At 36.8% G+C, this 21,299-nt stretch overlaps 1 protein-coding gene across 3 annotated transcripts in view; it reads right to left on the bottom strand.

The window, feature by feature from the left end:
- Marf1 (meiosis regulator and mRNA stability factor 1-like protein) overlaps positions 1 to 21,299 on the bottom strand; it is a 41,287-nt gene that overhangs the window by 5,624 nt on the left and 14,364 nt on the right. For 2 of the 3 annotated variants that reach the window (XM_019040566.2, XM_019040582.2), the window contains 18 exons: positions 17,312 to 17,409; positions 16,914 to 17,004; positions 16,233 to 16,371; positions 12,548 to 12,650; positions 11,987 to 12,186; positions 11,234 to 11,350; positions 10,257 to 10,618; positions 9,202 to 9,424; positions 8,263 to 8,438; positions 7,642 to 7,817; positions 6,104 to 6,327; positions 5,018 to 5,341; positions 4,066 to 4,221; positions 3,335 to 3,565; positions 2,433 to 2,639; positions 1,278 to 1,548; positions 850 to 918; positions 325 to 413 (listed from right to left, as the gene is read on the bottom strand). In XM_019040566.2, coding sequence (XP_018896111.2) covers positions 325 to 413; positions 850 to 918; positions 1,278 to 1,548; positions 2,433 to 2,639; positions 3,335 to 3,565; positions 4,066 to 4,221; positions 5,018 to 5,341; positions 6,104 to 6,327; positions 7,642 to 7,817; positions 8,263 to 8,438; positions 9,202 to 9,424; positions 10,257 to 10,618; positions 11,234 to 11,350; positions 11,987 to 12,186; positions 12,548 to 12,650; positions 16,233 to 16,371; positions 16,914 to 17,004; positions 17,312 to 17,409 — 3,256 coding nt within the window. The remainder of the gene's footprint in view (positions 1 to 324; positions 414 to 849; positions 919 to 1,277; positions 1,549 to 2,432; positions 2,640 to 3,334; positions 3,566 to 4,065; positions 4,222 to 5,017; positions 5,342 to 6,103; positions 6,328 to 7,641; positions 7,818 to 8,262; positions 8,439 to 9,201; positions 9,425 to 10,256; positions 10,619 to 11,233; positions 11,351 to 11,986; positions 12,187 to 12,547; positions 12,651 to 16,232; positions 16,372 to 16,913; positions 17,005 to 17,311; positions 17,410 to 21,299) is intronic. The other variant, XM_019040574.2, reaches the window with a different exon arrangement.

Here is a 21,299-nt window from a genome sequence, read left to right as displayed (position 1 = left end):
GACTACCTTGGAAGAGCGATCCAAGCATTCTAAAGGAACGCATGGAACAGGCTGAACTGCAGCAATGGACCGGGATAAAAAAGTAACAAGGTTCATCTCCAGTTTGGATGGGCAATAAAGCCCTTATAATAACTTCTGCACTTTATAAATGTCTTCACCTGAGCTGTGCCGTGTTTTTACTTACATTCAAAGATTATAGGAGAACCTAAATTGAATTCACTGAAGTCGTCACAATTTGTAAAGCACAGATCCAGCATTAGTTGAAAAGACACAGTTTAAAAAACAAATTAATTTTAGAAAGGTGTATTCAATAGTGAACAGTACCTCATTATCATTCTTGTGGTTGTTGAGTTCTTCTTTAGCATTTTGATTTTGTCTTTTCGATTGAGCTTGATTATTATTTTTGGAAAAACCTAAAATTACAGATAAGAAATGAGTAAAAAGATGTTAGCAGCGGTAAAAGTTTAGACCTTTTAAAAATAAATTATTTTTTTCTTTCTCATTGTTGCAAAGTTGAAATGAAGGCTAGGATAAAACTAAGCGTAAAAATTTCAGAAGAGAAACTTTCCATCAAATACTTTCAAAACTACTGACTTCAAAATCTTACACTTTAACTTAATGGTCTAAATCAAGCTAACAGAAGGAGATTGTGATGTGAATTCAGAGGACGGAATACACTTTTATCAATCAATTTTGCCCTCCAATCAAAATAAGCAGTTGTAAAATAGGTAGAGATGTTTATTCTTAAAGGTTTTTGTAGTTTGTTTTTGTTTTTTTCTTTTTTATTCGTTTACAGTTGCTCTATGATTTACAACTCTATTATTTGAAAGCACAAAAACAAGGTCTTACCATTTCTTTCATTGGTATTTTTGTTCTCATGTGAGGGTGAAAAACCACTTGGCAGAAGAATGCCAGCATCTATAAATAGAAAACAGGACAAATATTAAAAATTTGTTGCTTCAGGAACTGAAAAGAAACATTTTTAACATATTTTACATTTTTAACAAATCAAAGTTTTCCCTTTTTAATATGGCAAGACTTATATTTTAAAAATGAGCGAGAACAAAGTAGACTCATTTAAAATCATCCGGAATGTGGCACAGTTCCTATGAAGGTTTCGCGGAGAAATAAATTTTAAACCAAATAAGTGCTATAATAAAGACAATAACCCAAAACAGGTTCTGCAAAATATTAATGTGTGAGAAAATTTTATTCAAATATTTTAAGGTTGTCAGCAAATGTCATGTGAGATTGGAGAGAGAGCTTGAATTTCTTACTTGCTAGCTCTTTGTTCAGCACCAAGATTCGTCGTGGTCCTTTGCCGCGAATGAGCACAGTGTGAGAAACAGCTTGCAGGAGTGAGAGGAGCGTTTGGTGATTGTATTGTGCTGGTTGGACAGCTGTACCAAACATGCGGAGGTAGGCCATCTCAAAGTTGCTTAGAGCCAAGCGTCCATTCCAGTTCAGAAGAAGGCGGTAGATGTCACGGGCAAATAACTGGAGGTCACGCAATTGGACATTCACAGTGCCATTTTCTGATTTTGTCACCTGGTAATAACACAGAAATTGAGTTCAGATGTCGGTACTTAGAACCTTGTAATCAAAACAAACTTGTAAATTTTCAGAGTACAAAATTAATTTTGAAATTCTACATTACTTGACTTGAAATGCAGATTCCAACTTGCAGGGTAAAATTTTAGATGCCATCTTGACAAGCCTAATTTTTAGGAGTCATACTCAATTTTTTAAGGGCCAAAAATATTAATTGCTTAAGTGTGTCCCATCATGGCGTACAAAATATGTGGTTGATTACATTTGACTTTTTCAGACGTGGTGCTTGACAAATTCACTTAGTTAATAGGTGTCAAAACCTCTTTTTACAGTGCAAGGCGCTTGGTGGATAATGACTTTTTAAACCTCAGATATAATTCTCTGGGTTTTGTTATTATTTATTTTACATTCTTAGGAGATACAAAACTGCAGTGCAACTTTGGCTAAGAGTTTTTAATTAGACAAAATTTTAACATTTTTGTGCAAGAAAATATCCTGCTACTTCGTTATTGTAGGAAAAACTTGGGAACTGGTAAGATGAAACCATTATTGACCCATTACTTATACTCTCAAGTCAAAAGAAGGGTACAACTCTTGTTAAAGATATTAATAAGGTTATCACTTGTATTTTGTGGAGATAAAACACATTTTTTAAAATGGCATGTAATGTTCAAAAATTTCTTTTCATATTTTATTTTTTAAGAGAGTATTAGCAGACGTACTTGTACCAAATTTTCAGAAAAAATTCTTGTAAGGGCAACAAAAAGTTGAACACAATTCGGTGCAGTTGTTGTTTTAAAATAAGACATATAATTTTTAATGCAAACTAAATCCATCATCAATACACCATTGGATAATGACAATATCAGGTGCATATCTACCTTGACAACATCAGAGAGTTCCTTCTCTAAAGTTTCAAGTTCACACTTTTCTTCACCGTAGTAAGCTTTGAAAGCATTACAGAAATCATCAAACGTCATTTTGGAACTGGGTTTCTCCATCAAGACTCGGCGAACTTTCATTGCCAGATCTCGAATGTGCTTCAGATCTACAGCCTGCAAAATCGGTCCTGATGGTGACTCTATCACCTGTTAACAAAAGCAAATCAGTTAAAGAAGCGATATCCACATTAAATTTAACAGAGTGTCATTGAGGTGATAACTAGTCACAAGGGAATTAAAACAAATCTGAGACTAAGAAAATTATGGTCTTATGGTAGAATTGTTAAGTATCACCGTAGAAAAGCTTTCAGTAAAAGAAATGTATTGAATGGTTTCTGCAATACATTCTATTGTTTTTGTACATGATTAATTAGTGTCATAACAACTCCAGGAATTGCGAGCCTTCTCAATAGTTTTGTATCCTTTCTCGAATATATCAGGGGTATTGAAATCAGTACCTAGCACCCAAAATTTTTTGCTCTTGAAGTACTTTTCTGTTCAGTGACAAAGTTAGGACCAATTACGATATTGAAAAATTTCCTCATGTTTCATCATATTTTTCGAGGCACACACAATTCTAAATTTTCAACAAACCAAAAAAAAAACTTTGTTCTTAAAACTGAAAATTTTTTTCAATTACCATTCCATCACATTTCAGGAAAACTGTTTTGTACCACCTAAGTAGGACCAGCATACAAACCTGCATGCCATTGGTGGCCTTCCTTTGAAGGATTACTTGTACAGGCTGTACTTATGCACACCTATCTTTCTTGGTTCCCATGAATTCATTTTTTTAAAAAATCGGACTAAGCGAGAAGGTAATGGTGGTTGAGGCAATATACCTTGATACGCGTCTCCAGCTTAGAGAGCAGGGTTCCAAGGTCTTGACAATCATATGCAAGGGGCTTCAAAGCGTAGCCATATTGCCATAGGAACGAGGCACACAGATCTGACATCGGGAGGGAGGGCGGGTTCCGTGAGTTAATGAGGTTCAGGAGTTGATCTGTTAACACATTTAGCTTCTTCTCTGTTGTTAGTGTGACTTGACGCTCTCCATCGCTGTCATCGACTACCTACAAGGGAAAGAAAACAACTACCTTGACTTCAAGATTTGAGGTACGAATGAAAGATGAATAATTGTTGATTCCTGCACCATCTTAGTTCTCTTTTCCAGGATTTTTCATTGTTTCCTACAACTTCCATATTATACATAGTATGACCATCTGTTGCTATACTTAACTTAGAGCGGGTCAAAAAATTGGTCACGAATGCAATTTTTATTGAGTTAGATCTAAAGTTCGGATTTTGAGTTATCAACTACATATTGATGAGCGTTTTCCATCAAAAACTTTAATTTAGATTTCTCTCTGCAAAAATCGTGGTGCCCACAAATTTTCCTCAGGGGCTCTTCGCAGTAGACAGCCATGTATAAGATAAATCTTGTTTGAATCATGGTCGAGCTAACTGTGATTACATTCCTTCAAAATGCTCTATAATCAGGACAATGGGGTTGGAGGAGATCATAATAACGAGAAAGCAATAACAGGAGCAAGTAATAACAGGGAAAGCTCACCTTGACAATGTCTGGAATGGCATCAAATAGGTCAATCAGTTTGGTAAACCCGTAATCAGATACTCTGCATTGGTGACCATAATGGTGATGATATGCAGGGATGAATTTGCTGAATAAAATACTGCATTGCGGAGCATGGCTCAGCAGTTCTACCGCCTGCACAAGCAAAATTAAAATTAGGATCACGGTTTCATTATGTCAGAATCAGAGCATAAATATTAAAAGACAATTCAGAAATGTTTGCTTAGTAAAAACAAAAAATAGAGTCTTATCGCTTGATGAAGTTCGAAGATTTATATCTGTTCATTCGCAAATTTTCATTGGAACATCTCATTGAGAAAATTGTAGAGGTGGGATTTTTACTTACTGACATGACATGAGTAGAGAAATAACTAGAAACTGGGCTGAAACTGAGAGCACAAAGAACCATTTGAACTATTCTGCTGTGCTAGCGAAAAATGCCCAATGAACATTCAGCAACTGCAAAATTACTTGTGGTAAAATCTAAGTTTGCGTCACAACTTGTAAATTTCTTTCCATGAATTTTTTAGAACATTTTATGTAAAATTTAAGGTATGTAGTGCATTTGTAAATTTCAAAGAAAAACGTTTAAAAATTTTCTTGAGAATAAATATTTATTGAAAGAAACTTCGGTGATACACATTCAAATGCTCACCCGGTGTTGTACCAAGCGAGTTAAATGATACTGACGGTACTGGGTGCAGCCCATTATTCCCAGTGATGTAGTAATATGGCAACATTCCCAGTAATACAGTCAGTGAGTCTGATGAAGTTTTTGTAAATTTTGGCTACATCTTAGGCTTACACAGGCTAAAATTTTACTTCAATTTGCTATTAAAAAGATAGGAATATTTAAAAAAATAAATAAAAAATAAAAGAAAAAAAAAACAGTACTTTGGAGATTATGAAATGAAAGAAGACGTTTCATTACCTGCGCAGCAAAGATTTTAGTTCTTTCGATTTCCTCAGGAGTTTGCTCACGTTTTGGAATAGCAATGATAGTATCCGTTTCACTTTGTGTCATAACTACGACGTAATCAGGCACTTGTGATAAAAGATCCTCCAGATAGCAGAGCCCATAATCAACAGGATCAAATGGACGATTGAGCAGTTTTTCAAAGAGACTCGGGAATTCTGATAGCGTGCACTGCTTGTGTGTTTGTGCTTTCAGCACACGCAAGAGATCTGAGGTGAAACGTCGAATCTGAACTCGATGTGCAAGAGTTAGTGTGCGATGAGAACCTCCACCCAAAACCTGGAAAATAGACAAAATTATTTACAATTTTGAATGACAATTCAAACAGTCTCTTAGACAGACCCATTTCTACAAAACTAAATTTTAAAGAAAAACAGTATAAAATTAATTATGACAATTAAAAGAGTCAAAGGAAAAAACATCTGTTAAAGAACTAGAGGTGCTATATGGAGTGCTTTATAATTAGGTAGCTAATTCGAATAATACAACTCTAAACAAAAAATAAAAATTGAAATAGTCAAAGTTGAGTTATTTCAGAGCTGTCTGACTTAAACAACCAAAAATTGGACAAAAAGAGCAGAAAAGAAATGGTTTCTGTTTACATTGTTCATCTCATTCCAAATTGAGTTGAATTTATAAAACTATTAAAGCTGAGCATTTCACTGTGCTTCAGATGACTCTTCGGGGGAAACCGTAAGAAATTTTAAAAAGCAGTCCCTTCTTAGGTGAATAAAGAAAAGGAAAATTCAACCTTCATGACCTTATGCAAATATACACAAACCCCTTCATTTCATTTTGCGGAGTAAATACCATTTTTTGAGATTTTTAACTGTTCAGGCATTTTCTGTTTTAATACGAACAAATATTCTCCTTGCATCAAATGCGCTTATCTCTACTGAATATAGTTCTGAAAACAAGCTAAAATCACAAGAGACTTGAGTTGAGTTATTTTTGAACATAATGATACAAATTGTGTTCTTCTGATAGAAGTTTGCAACAATAGTTATCTTGGACATTATCAGAAAAGAACGAAGACCTTACCTGGATGACATGCGGCAGTATTTCAAGGAGATCAATGAGTTTGGTGTACCCATAGTCAGCGACACGGCACTGGCGCCCGAAGTGATGATGATAAGCAGGAATGAACTGACTGAACGGCATGCGGCAGTGAGGAAACGTTTTTAACAGATCGGCTAATTCACGACTGAAAAGACTCAGCTGAGGAATCAGGGATGGACTTATGCACTTCAGACTATCAAAATGGCCTAGGAAAAAGGAGAAAGAAGAATTTTAAATGATGTCATTTGTTGGATTTTACCGCACAAAGATTACCTGCCTTTTTCTTGGAAATGGTGCCAAGGTCGAGATTCACATAATGAATGATATTGTCAGGCCTAGATTAACGAAAATTTACGGATGGCCAGTTAAGTAAAGGTAAATTAGGGATCATTTAAATTAGACCGAAGTAATAATTTGATCAGTACTTTTATAAATGCCAAAGGTCCAATTTTCAAAACCTAATTTTCAATTATTTTCTTTTTGGCATTTTTTAACTCTTTTGTTGTAATTCTTCATACCCCAAAAAATAGCTGTGGCCTGCCACAGACAGACATACAGGAATGCGTATGTTAAGTAAAAAGAGTGTCAATATGAAAAAAAAAAAGATTATGAAAAGTTGGATTTCTACCTCTTTTCAAATTACTGCTTCAATTTCCAAGGCAGGCCTAACTAAAAACATTATTACAGATGGAAGGAACCCCGCACAGAGCATGGGCTCAGCGGCTCTCTATGAAAGTCGATGAAACTTTAATAGATTGATACAAAGTTCACACTTAAGGGAAAGCCAAAAAATTAGCTCACTTCTGCGAGTAGAAGCCGAGATATTCGCGATTGAACCCGGACTATTTTCTGTGCGGCGGAGGTAAATTCTCCGCGTCGCCTTACCTTGCTTGAACACTTCGGCCAGGAAACCCCCCCTCCCCACCAGGTAACTACGATGTCACATTGTTTACACTCACTCCTTTCATTAGGACGCTCCGTTCAGGCTGTGCGATATGGAGTTCCCTCCTTCTCGCACCTCTCCCGTGCCGGCGCCACCGGCCGGTTTAATCTGAAATGTAGTTGCTGAAACAGAATTGACAGATGCGGGGAGAGGGAGGGAGTACGGCATTCGCACCGGCCGAGCGCATAAGCACCTGTCTACCCGTGAGTGACGTGAGGTCTGATCAAGAAAGCCGAACAACGAGAGGAAAGGGGACTCGGAATTCCTCCGTCATGCTGCAGCATGATAGAAAATAGTCCGGATTCAATTGCGAATATCTCGGTTTCTACTCGCAAAAATGAGCTAATTTTTTGGCTTTCCCTTAATTATGAACTTTAGAACAATCTATTAAAGTTTCATCGACTTTCATAGAGAGCCGCTGAGCCCATGCTCTGTGCGGGGTTCTTTGTTTCATTATAATCACTTATTATATACTATAATTTGAGAAACAAGAAATATTTAACGCTGATAGGAGTATGTTTTGAAGTTAACTACTTACACAGTGGTTATGATTGAAAAAGTACTTGAAATTACTCACCATCAGATTTGGAGTCATCACTGGCATTTTTGGAAGGATCACACGGCAGAATAAACTTGAAAGTTGATTGGACGATTTCTACACCGGAGACACAAGAGATAAGATGCTCTAGTGGCACGCCATTCTCATCAGGTTCCAGCGTCACCCCACATTCAGCAGCATAACAATCACATAAACTAAGAAAAATCAGCAAAGTTAGAACTGCCACAGAGAAGTTTCAGGAAGTTTTATGATGACCAATGAACTTGATTAGTTCATTTAATTAAATTGCCTCAAACTGATACTCATCTATCATTTTTAGGCGAATTTTATTTGATTTTTTCTTCAACAAGTTGCTCATTATCGCTGAGCAAAAAGTGGCATGGACCTGCCGACAGGAGTTTTGCAACAATTACATTTCTTTGACTCGCAGTGCAGGGTCTCTCAAATATGTTATATATTTTTAGCTGGCTGAATCTGTTCAATTAGTTGGTTGTACTGAATTTACTGACTTTGCTGGAATATTTTGGCTGAAGTTCATGGCAGGTTCGCTAATGTAGGCAAAGCGTAACAAGCCTCTTCCACTTTTAATAGAGTAGAAAAGACATTGATTACAGACTCTGCAAGGAGAAAAATGCATACCTGGATAATGGTAGTTTGTTGTTATGAGAAGCTAAGAGAGTTTTAATATTTGCAGAAAACTGAGAAAACACAACTTTGACACAAGGTAGAAGAGATGCCTCCATTTCAGCCCAGCCAGTCTCATCAGACTTTTGATCACCGCGCCAATGACGCTGGCAGTAAGGCCATTCAGATTCCTGCACAGAGTACAAAAAATCTTTAGGGACGGCAATTAAACACAGAGAAGAATTTTCAGCAACCAATACAGTCAAAACGCTCTAAACAAAATGTTTAAGAAAAGGAAAATCTGATTCATTATGAGCGATGACCTTTCAATCTCAGATAAAGGGATTAAAAAAACAGTTTAGCCTTGCAAGTGGCCTCAATGGAGAAACGCGCATACCGAATCTGCAATCAGTAAGTAGAATTATGTCTTGTTTCAGATGCTAAGGATTATGGCAATCTTGGGAAGGGGGGGGGGGTGTAATAATCCAGTCAGCTTAGAAAAGGCGAGAAGACAGTAACAGATTTGCCATCTCATTTTTCAAAACGGCCTTTCAAATTTTAAAACCTTTTCACCCCAAAATTTTCGAAATGACATTCTCTTCTTTTCTTTCTGTTTCCAATTTTTTCACTTTAATCGCAAATTGAGGGAATTTTGCATAATGAAAAACAGATTTTCGTTTTGGCGCGAGTCAGCCTCAGCATTATTAAACCCGGATTTGCTGACTTCCCATTTTTGCACGCAACCTGCTGTTTTACATTGTCGAGAAGTTTCTGCACCCCAAACTTAGAAGTTAAATTTCAATCTTCCATAAAGTAAGCACATATAATAAAGCAAAAAACATACAAAATGACAAAATTCTATGCCTTTTACATTAATTTTGGATAATTCAACTCCAAAAGGATGGCAAAAAAAAGAGGAAAAAAAGGGGGGAAAAAATTCAATTGAGTGCTGACCTTTCCAGAATAATTAAATCTGGGTGAAGGAGTATTTCTATGATTTGGATTGAGAGAAATCATGCGCCCTTGGGGTTCATCTGTGATGATACAAACGTCTTCCATTTTATACAGCGTTGAGACACTCAGTGAGGAGAAGTATCTCTTTTCGAAGAGTTCACTAAATTTAAATAGCGGTAAGCGATAACCAGGTACTTCTAGAAGTAGAGCAACTATCTGAGATCTAGAACAAAGGAAAAAAATTACATGAACAAATGAGTCATGGCCTCCTTATTATGAGAATTTTTTCTCAGCGAGGTTATGAATACCCTGCTTCAAGAGAAGAATAAAATTTTTCCAACAACGAACTCACATCCATAGATGAACCGAATAAGTACTTTTTTTTAATAGGATATTTGAGACATCTTGAAGAAAAGAGAGCCAAGTCCATTTTGCTGATGAGCCTTAGATTACAAGGGAATACTAGCATTGTAGGGCTCATCAGCACAATAGACTTTACTCCCTTTGGTTCAAAATGCCTCCTTCAACCTTCATTGAGATTTACTGATAGATTCAAGTTAGAATTGGTAATTGTATTTCAAACTGCAAACGCTAATATTGACATAATGGACAAGACTTCATAAATTATGAGCGCATTGATAGTAAATGTAGTACCAGGATTGAGTACCTCACAACTCTCGTGCAACTAAAATGCGCACAATTGTTTGAAAGAAGAGGAAGGAAAAACAAAAAAAATTTACGCGTTCACATAAACTGATCACAGCAGCTGAGATCCATTCACTAAAGGAAGAGTCAAAAGAAGAACTCAAAAACGCAATCAGAAGTAAAAATTATTTTTGGTGAAAAAATATGTGTTTTTGGAGCTAATCAAATCCTACACTGCTTTCACTACAAACTTTATGTGGCTTGTGAGCGGATTTTTAACAAATCCAATACCATTAACAAATCTTGCATGAGATTAGGATGGGAAAATATGTCTTGCAATGCCTTGTGATTTGATAAAAATTAGTTCCACTTTTCTTTAATTCAGTTAACCACATCAAAACTTGACTCACCTAATGACACTAGGATTATGAGGTGATCCACTGCGAGCATAAGAGATAAGGATCCGCCGATAGCCGACCTTGTGGCGGTGAAGCTTGGAGATAGCAAACTGAGCGTCTTGGAGGCTAGGCACCTTGATGCTAGCTGCGTAGTCACCATCCTTCTGAAGGTAGACGGAGACGTGGAGAGTCTGGACATGCTGGCGGAAAAGTGATGTGAGGATACGGCGCAGAGAGTCAGCATCCATGTTAGGGTCCAGATTTGTTACATGCAATCCAACCGGATTTGAAGAACGAGAGTTGCCAGACTTTTGGTAGTGAGGATTCAGGTTGTTTAGTTGCTGTTGTGAAGCTCCGATTGGGTGAAAAAATCTCTGAAAAGATCGGCAGTATATGTTAGAGGTCACTGCTAAATTGTAGAAAGTATATTATTGTTGTTTAAGAATTCTTTTCATAAAAGGCAAATTTATATAAAAGCATATGAAGAAGAGAGTGATTCAGGTTGATTGTGAGTTGTAAAATTTCGTGGATGAATTGAATCCTTTGATTTAAAGCCGAGGAAAATTTTCTCCAACATTGAGAGCAACCAAATTGAAATAGTGTTTAAGACTATGAGAAAATTTTACTTCAAAATAAATAACGGCAACAACGCTTGAGTTTCAATGACTTCTGAAACAACGTTTCTACTTGACTTCTAATATTGTCTCGAATCCTAATCTATTACATTCAACTCTGGAGCTCTCACCCTACACTGCCGTAATAGCGAAGAGTTCAGTAAGTGCATGCTGGGATGAACCTCGAGACACATAAAAGCATGTGCTAACCATGGCTCATAGAGAAATGCGCTGATTGCTTTCTTAGCTATCACGGCAGTACCATGAGTAGAGATAAACTGTAGGTAATAACTACCAAATTTTGGATATTCATTGGCAATTACAGACTAGAGGATACAGAATGAGAAAAGTAATAAAGCTACTTGATTTACTTACATCTGCCTCGTTGACATCAGAGCCGTTGTTCACTGGGCTGGGACGACGTGGCAAATTTATAATTGGTGGTGGAGGAATTGATGTATTTATACTGATTACAGGATATGAAGGGGTCTGCTGGAACACAACCAAAACATTATAAACAGAAACCAAAAATTGAGACATTATCAAGACTTTTAATCTATATGGCAAGAGAGTACTTCAACAGGGTGTTTCTTGAATATTCTAAAATCCTTTCCACCTGCAATCTCATCAGTATCAAAGAACAGCGGAAAAATTAACCTGAGGTCTATTAAAAGTGGTTTAACTTCAAAGTTTCCATTAAAGCATTTCAAAAGGAGAATGGAAAATTTTAAGCATCAAAAATGAAAAACAAATTCTGCTTACTTTTCAAGGTAATGAGTGATTTTTATTTTTTTTAAATTATATTCAGCCTTAAGCACCAGAAAAAAATATTAGCTGCTCAAAAGTTTGGAATGCGGTCCGCATTATAAAAGAGGAGATCTAGTTTCAATAATGGTTTTGCATTCATTTTAGTTATTTAAAGATGATTTCTGAAAAGTTTAAAAAGGTAACACTTCTGTTACTCAAAAATTCACACTTTTCTCCTGCTCACATTTAAATCTCTTTCATGATCTTCTTCGACTGCAGTTTCTTGACTACTTACATGGAACTACAAAAAGTAAGGATTGTAGAAAAAGGAATAATGAGAATAAGAATTAATAATAAAAGAACAGAAGATAAACTTCTTACATGATCAATAGCTTGATGATTTTTCATGGGCAGGATATTTTGGACTGACTTGGAAGGCGAGACAGAGTTGTTAGGGGGACGTTTTAATATCGTTATACTTTGTTGGTGGTTATTTGGATGAGTTTCATTATTCATTGGAAAAAGCGTATTATTCATAAATTGATTCCTGCTGTCTTGCTGCCACGCTAAATTATTATCACCTGTAAGCAATTCAAACAAATTTATAAAATGGAATGAAAATAACTTAACGTAAGAATGAAATGACGGAGGGAAGAAAAGGCACAATAACAAAAAAAAAAAAAAAAACCTTCTACCTCCTTTTTAAACGGCCAGTGTTTAAATAAACAGCATCAAATATTTGGATTGAAACATGAAACACTTAGTACACCATAAATTGAGTAATTGTACTATAAAAGTTGGGTGGGCACAATAAGCATTTACCCAGTCGATTTTTGGATAAATCTTTAACTTTACTAGGGGAAGCCCAGAGAACGGGTAGCGACCACTTCCTGTGATTTTAAAATATGGCAGAGCAGAAAAAGTAATCAAACTTAGGTTTACCTTCTGAACTACTGTAATTTGCATAGGTTCTAATTTCTGTTTCCACTGTATTCTCTCGGGCTGCAAGAATTGGACGACCTCTTGGCATATGAGACATTTTGTTCTGAAAGAAGTTAAACGGAAGGTGATGTGATAATTAAATTAGAAGTATGAAACGGCTACTGAGAGATGTTCCCTTCTGGATGCTAGTTGGGACTATTAGAAAAGCAGAAAATATTTCAACATGATTCGAGAGTCTATGACCATTATGTACACTGCTTTGAAAGAAGGATGTTGAAAAGTATGTAATATGTGATTTCCAGCAAATTTTGAAACAAATAACACAGGTAACTTACTACTTTCATTAATAAAAGTTAGAGTCCTCTACAGTTTCGACAAAATTTCGTAAAAAGTTGCTTTTGTTTACTCTTTTTGGTCTTTTCTTTCTTCGCATTTTACTGGCGTGCACTTTAAATCAAGGGAAATATTAATAAGAGGAAGAAACTAAATCAAATGTGTCTAAACATAAGTATTTTAGATTGAACCTTCCTGAAAGATTTCTGCAAAAATAAGGAGGAAATGCACAACATTCTGTAAATTTTACTTCTTTAATCAACACTGCTTTTCTTAATTCCTTTTATTTTTATGTTACACAAATGTCACATGTTCATGTAAATGTTTTGTGTTTACATAAATGGCTAAGAAACAGTACATACTGCCTATGTGTAAACTGCCAATGTTACAGAACAATGAAAAAACTGGACTATTTTTGTAATTTTAAGGTTAGGTTCACAAATTTTTTTTTTAAAAATTTCAGTGCCTTTACAGCACTCCGATGCCGACCTGGAAGAAACTTGCTTGCGAAACAGCAACTTGCTTATTTCGCGTTGTAGAATGCAGCAAAATAGCTCCCTACTATCGCCAAAATTGTCAATTAGGCAGTATTGTTCCTCAGCCATAGATATTTGGGTGAATTCAAATAAGGGTCAAATTCCAGGTTTTATTACCTCCCAAAATTTTTTTGTGAATTTTTGGGCAAACCAAACTTTATTTTGTCTATCATTAGGTGTAGACTTAGGAAATATAGCTCGTCGAGCTTAATAGTTGGGCTTAAACCCGAATTTCCACCGTCAAGTGTATCACTTCCCAAAATGTGCTCTAATTTTGCCTGATTTCCCAAATTTTCGTCCCAGAGGTGACATATGATACTTTTAATTGAAAATTTAACACAATTGTCATAAAAGCATCGTCGAGCACTAAATTAAAGCATAATTGAAAACATGTATCCCTTTCATATCTTGCAGAACCAAAAAAATTAAGGAAAAATCATCCGTCATGAAAGATATCTGGAGCGTATTCTGCTTCTTTTAGACAGTTCCGTCTGTTTATCAAAATGCGCACTGTTTTCCTTTAACACGAGAAGAAGCTTTTATTTCTTGGAATATTCCAATACAAAATGGATCAAAAACACCGAATTTTAAAACTTCGAGTGGGCGTGTACCCACTGAAGTGGAGATAAAGCCAGGAAAAGTTTGAGGACTAACACCGGTCGACTTTTTTTTTTTTTTTTTTTTTTTGATTTTCCGAAGATTTGCCAATGGTTTTGGAGTAGACTTTTGGCGCTGATTCTGAAGAACACCTCCATTTAACTGTATCAGTGCGATTTATCCTGGGAAAGTTCGGAATTTTTCCGAAGAAATCGGAATTTTCCTTAAAAATCTAGCTTTTCCAGTAGAGTCAATTTTCCGGAAGAATCTATGCACGATGGAAAAAAACCCAGGAATTTTTCGATTTCGTAGCCTAAGATACATGAGAAACCCTACTGCACCCCTATTAAAATTTCCTTTCTTTTCCTAATACCAAGGTTCTCCGGTCCAGTTTCATTAAAATCAATTAGTTAGTCACCGAGATAGTGTTTTAAGCCACGGCCACCATCTTAGATTTTCGAATCTTGGAAATTTGACTAAAATTCGAGTTCCCTATTCAAAAATACCCGCGGGTACCAAGTTTCGCGTAAATCGCTTGATTAGGCGCTGAGGTAGCATTTTAGGCCATGTCCGCCATCTTGGATTTTTGAATTTTGAAGATTCGACTAAAAATTCAAGTTCCCCATTGAAAAATACTCTCAGATACCAAGTTTCACTTTAATCGACTGATTAGGTGCTAAGATAGCATTTTAGGCCACGTCTGCCATCTTGGATTTTCGAATTTTGAAAATTCGACTAAAAATTCAAGTTCCCCATTGAAAAATACCCCCGGGTACCAAGTTTCACTTTAATCGACTGATTAGGTGCTAAGATAGCATTTTAGGCCACGTCCGCCATCTTGGATTTTCGAAATTTGAAAATTCGACTAAAAATTCGAGTTTCCCATTTCAAAATACCCCCGGGTACCAAGTTTCGCGTAAATCGATTGATTAGGCGCTGAGATAGCATTTTAGGTTATGTCCGCCATCTTGGATTTTCGAATTTTGAAAATTCGACTAAAAATTCAAGTTTCCCATTGAAAAATACCCCCGTGTACCAAGTTTCACTTAAATCGGTCGAAAAGAGCGCCTACAGGGCTTAAACAAACAAGTCTCAGTTGATTAGGCGCTGCGATAGCATTTTAGGTCATGTCCGCCATCTTGGATTTTAGAATTTTCAAAATTCGACTAAAAATTCGAGTTTCCCGTTGAAAAATACCCCTGGGTACCAAGTTTCACTTAAATCGGTAGAAAAAAGCGCCTACAGGGCTTAAACAAGCAAGTCTCAGTTGTAACAGTTTTCCACTCTGTCCCACTAAACTGGGACATGGGACAGGATGGAAACATATGGGACAGGATGGAACGGGACAAGATGGAACGGGACAGGATGGAATAAGCTGTTTTTTAAGCTTATCTCTAACAGTAAAGACAATTTTGGTGTTTTTTTTCACGGAATATTTAGTAGCACATCCTAGAGGATCGGAATAAGAGAAAATTTTCCCTAACGCACACTTTGAAAGTATTTTACGAGCTGATATTAGTGTGTGTGTGTATGCTTGACGCCCTGTTAGTTATCGTGTATAGAATTCTGTTTGGCATCGTTAATGGCGTTAATCTTGCACAAAAATTTGCGAATTTCAGAATTTTTGCCATCTACGACGTGTGAACTATTCAATCAAAACAAAAAAAGTCGTTTTTGGAAAAACCTCAACGTTACGGCAATCATTTAGAGCTTATTACATTGTTGCCATGTCTCTCCTGACTGTTGCTGACTGTTGCTCGGGACAATGATTCTAGGGCGTGAAAAAGTTATCGATGGAGCAAAAAAGAAATCGACATATTTTTTTTCTCAAATTCAAAAGCATTACCTATCATCTCCGATAAAGTTTTCTTAAATAATCACCCTGGTTATGCTGCAACATCGATTTAAAGTCAAGAACCAGGCACGGGGGACACGCAAATTTGGGACAAATACAGGCAATTTGCACATTCAAAGTTCTCCTAAATTTTTATTTCAGTCGAAATAAAGTGGGAAATAGCATGTAATAGTCAACAATAGTGTGGAAAATGAGAAAAAAATTTGATTTGCCCATGTTCCTCAGATTATGACTATTAAAACAGCTCGGGACACCATATTAGACGCTTATTTGAACTCACCCATTTATGAAATTTCAAGGATTGATCCATCACAGAAAGTTTAAATTTTACAAAAAAGAAAGATTTAATAAAATAGTCACTTACATCTGAGATATTGGAAGACCAAATATTATCATGATCATTGTGAATCACATTTTCTTGATTGCTTATATTTATAGCTGGTGTGTGAGAATACGCTGACAATTCATTATTATAACTTCTAGCAGGAAAATTTGAATTATAACTGTAAGTAAAAACAAAAAAAGATTAATATCAAATAAGCTATAAAAATATGCGCCTTAGTTTATACTACCATTTAGAAGTGCCTAAAAAGGCTCACAGATTTCAATATTCGTACTTCAAGACTTTCTATACACCTGAATTCATTATAACTTGATTTGAGTTCAGAAAAATTGAACACTAAAATTTGAAACTCCTACTCAATTCTTCATTTTTAATTCTTTTTTGGCTGGCAATAGGTGCATCGCAGAAAAATACATCTGTTACCCTAATTTTGGATCAACTAGTTGAAAGTTTTCGCAAAGATTGAGAAAAAAATCGATTTTCTTGACAAAGCTTCAGAGATCTTGTCACCCTTAAAATAGCTCAAGGAGAAAACATTTTTAGGGGAAAAATGTCCTATTCTAAGAACTGATTTCTAAAGTATGCACGTTGTGATACTTTGAATGCTAATAACTTACAAAGTAAAGCAATTAATTCCAGAAAATTATTTTTAAAATTTGTATCTCGTTAAGAAAATGATTTAGGTAATAAAATGAAACTCACCCTAAAATTGAATCTCTATGAGGACCAGAATAGTTGTCGTACCTATCAAACTTGAAATTTTTTTGTTCGGAATGATAATTATGACTATTATCTGAAAATAAAACAAAATATCATTTCTTAATAAACATAATAAAAAAGGCTGAAGGAAGAATTTTTTTTTAAAAAATTAGAATTGCTCATCCAACTGAGCCATGAGACAAAATTAATAAAGATGACAGTTAATGGTTTAGATACCACAAAACTAAACTAAACTGGAACTAGTTCATGAAGTTAGTCTTGATCAGATGGAAATATGGTGAAAATTGTGAAGACTCACTTTCTTGGTGCATTTCTCTAAAGTATCTGAACAAAAATATTTGGCGAGGGAAAAGAGAGACTACAATTCTTTGATAACTTACAGCTAACTTTCATAGGAGTGCCTTCTTTAACTAACTCAGGGTAACTAATGATGATCCTATTTCCAAATACTCGTTCTTGACTCATTCTTTTCTGAGCCCTGAAACACACATGGATAAAAAAAATCAACGATTGAATAACATAGAAAATAATACACGTTAATTAGTCATAATAGAAACGCAAACATTTGAGCAGGATTCTGCAAAAGCCTAGCCAGGGTTGCCACAGACTTCGAATAATGAAATTCTCTGGCATTTTCCCGATTTTTCTGTCACATTTTGGTAAAATTCCCCGACACTATCTACCTAAATGTATACAGTTAAATTTGCAAACACCGCGAAAAATTAGCAATCACCGGCGATTTGCATGCGGCTCACCCGTTGTAACGACAGATCACGATGATGCGTATCGACGTAATTAGCACGATCTCGATTTAGAGCGCCTTCATTTTTCCGCGATACTCTACACGTTGTCATGCAGTTAATTTAGTTGCCTAACTGGCACAAACCCAACTAATTACGCTCTCTCTCTCAGGGAGTCCCGGTTAATTCCATGCTTTCACGGAGGAAAATACGATGATTACAATTTGAGGCAAACCAATCAACCCCGTTTGGTTCCACTACCACTGGGGTGTGTCTAATTTTTGAGAGGCTTTCTGACACGCAGCAAGGATTTTCGGCCGATGGATTATCTGGATTTTGGGCCGGATTTTTGTTAATACACGCGTGCTTTGCGATAGATCGATTAATCTGCCACTTAGACCTAGGAAAAAAGATCGATAAACAGGGTGTGCGCAACGAACACCTTAATAATCGATTCTTTACCACAGCTTCTAAAGGGGAAATATCGATAATCGATCATTCACGCCTCGCCACTGCACAGATTCCCGGATTTTCCCGTTTTCCACACCGCTGGTGACCCTGATGTAAGAATGCCGCAAAAATTTTTTTTTTTCAATTTTCAGCCCGCTGTTCTGCAACTTGGAGTAATAGAAAGTTCGATTCCTGAAGCTCCATCGTGTTTAGGCGCTCGTAAAGTGCTTAATGTCAAGAGATAACGGAATTGAGCCGGCGCACAGTGGATCGACTCAATTAGAGATATCATGAAAATTTTGACTAAAACTGCAAATTTCGATGTTTATTTCGTCACATTTGAAATTGCAAGGGGTGCTTACAAAAGAGAATTTCTCGGGGAAAGCAATGGAGCCACTTCTAGAACCTCGAAGTTCTGTATGGACAGAGTTATAAGCGTTTAAAGTCTCCAAATTTTGTCCGACTTCTCCTATTGACTCGATCCACTGTGCGGTGCCGAAGCCCTCGATTTTACGTGCAACTCCCTTTCACGAGAATCATGACAATGCCATTGATTTTCTCGAAAATAAACTCTTAAGCTCAAAAAGCTTTGAAAGCTGACATCGTGATGGAAGGAGATCCCGCTCCTATAAAAAATTCACGAGTCTCCCCTCCGACTCCCCCGAAAATTTGCCGACTTTCCCCTGAAACTTTTCAAGGTTCCCGATCCTTACATTCCCTTATTTCATAATGGGACAGTTGCGCTGGTCACAGAGTCGCGTTTTGATGCTTGATTCTTGTAGATAAGCTAAACACAATAAGGTCAGTCCAAACCGCAACTATCTACGTTTAATATTAATCGAGATATCGTCCTTTGAAAAGTCGGGTTTTTGAAGTCATCAACCGCGGTAGTGACACTCTAGGTTTCTTCCACCTTGCTTCCATCCGAGTTTTACGTTGAGTAATCAGTATAAATGTCCGTCACCCTGACTGATGAAAGCAAGGTGGAGGAAACCAAGAGGGGTGTCACTACTGTTGTCACTGTCGCGGTGAATGACGTCATAAACCCGACTTTCCGAGGGGCGATATCTTGGTTAATATTGACGTAAAAAGTTGCGGTTTGGACTGATCTTATTGTTTTTTGTTTAACCAGAGCAACTGACCTATTCTCACACGATTGCTCAGTATGGACGCTTTATTTCATTGGAGAGTTTCTCCTTTCGCTGGTTGACAGCATAAAAGTTGAATACATGATTGAATGGGCCTGTTGCATGCAAGAGATACAGCCGTGCGAATAGACTTTTTAGCGGTTAAATGACACGAAAATTACGATGGTCACATTAAAAAAGTCTGAAATACACTCCTTACTGCGCAATTTGCGTTGTTAGGAACGCGCTTTTTCAAATTTCCCGCGTCTGGGGGCAGTTTTCTAATCACCGGAAACGAGCAAACGGCGGGCTCGGTGATTTCCGGAAGATGCCGAGTCGTTGTTGTTGTTATTTTTTCCTTCAGTTTGTTTACAAACCCAACGTGATCTCCTACAGTGGTCCATATACGCTTTATGCGGTAACCAAATCGATCAACTTTTAAATATCCAACGCAATCCTCCTACATTTCATTTCACGATGTCACGAGCTCCGATTTTTAGGTTATGTTGTCAGTTTTAGTTGACCGGAAATGGCCGCGAGTTGCCGTTAATTGTTTCCGTTAGAAAACTGCCCCCAGATGCGGGAAATTTGAAAAAGCGCGTTCCTAACAACACAAATTGCGCAGTAAGGAGTGTATTTCAGACTTTTTTAATGTGACCATCGTAATTTTCGTGTCATTTAACCGCTAAAAAGTCTATTCGCACGGCTGTATCTCTTGCATGCAACAGGCCCATTGTTACGACTGGAAAAATAATTTTGAAGGTTCGAAAACGGAGAGCCTCGAGTGAAATTGGCCGACTTTTTCAGGTTTTCTCTGACTATTCGAAACTTGGCTACCCTCTGTAATTTGAGGTTTGCCTCAGCCAGGGTAACCACAGAATGAAGAAATTGAAAGTCCCTGATTTCCCGTCACATTTCGGTAAAATTCCCCGAGAATTTAAGATACGATAGATGGTTAAAAAGACATAATTTCACTCAAAATCTATTGTTTGAAACGTCAAACTCAGTCTAGAAAGCAAATAAAGGTGACTTGACAATTTTTATGTTACATTTTCAACATTTTCTTCATTTTCCCTGACAATTCCAGGTTTTCCCTGACTTTTAAAAATTCACTGACATTTTCCGGGTTTCCCGGTATTCCCTGACTGTGGTAACCCTGCTCAGACCATGAGCACAAAAATGATTGCGGGGACCTTGGCTTTAAAGGCACGACGATAAGGATACAGCCACGTGGTCATAGCTTCACGGATTTCTTGCTCGCGCCTATCAGGAGGCGTTACAGTTACAGGAGCGAACGAGGGCGATAATTTCACGGATCATAATGAGTCAAATGCCGACGTTCACGTCGAACAACGAACCAATAAAGACAATTTCCCAAAATAGACGTAGGGAATCAAAAAATGTGAAACTTTAATGGAAAAAATAGTGTATTTCCTTCGGGAAATACACTAAAACTTCCAGGATAACTTAATACTGCCGTGCTAAGGAAGAACGCCGTATGCACATTCGAGAGTTGCCAAATTTCTTTGGATGAAATTTCTGTTGTTGAGGAAAATTATCAATACTTTTCCTGAAAATTTTCTGACACTTTAGATCAAATTACGAACAAAATTATATGAGAAATCGGTAGAAAAATATTCAAAACTTTTCCTGAAAATTAATAATTTGCCGGAGGAAATTTGGCAACGTCCGAAGGCTCATACGGCGTTTTTCCTTGGCACGGCAGAAAAGATGATCTGACCAAGTTAATGCAGTTGAAAATCTTCGGAAATTAGCAGTTTCTCTAGAAATGTCTGAAGTACATCGAGGAATGGATACACCACATTCCAGTGCACAGTTTTATCGGTTTCTTCTACTTTTTCACCCTGCGACTGAGCAGCACACTTCGAGATACTGAAATAATTTACTCAGTTGTGCATGTCATTTTGCAGTATTGAAACATCAGACTATGAATTGTGATAAAGTTAGGAAAATAAGGGCTTGAGGTGACGGGGTTTTGGACCGAACCATAGCATGCCGCGTACAGAGAATGACATTGCTTGCCACTTAGA

Source organism: Bemisia tabaci, chromosome 2, assembly GCF_918797505.1.
Source record: "Bemisia tabaci chromosome 2, PGI_BMITA_v3".
NCBI lineage: Eukaryota > Metazoa > Arthropoda > Insecta > Hemiptera > Aleyrodidae > Bemisia > Bemisia tabaci.
The sequence above is the reverse complement of the archived record's forward strand: the minus strand, read 5'-3'. Positions and strand labels throughout refer to the sequence as shown.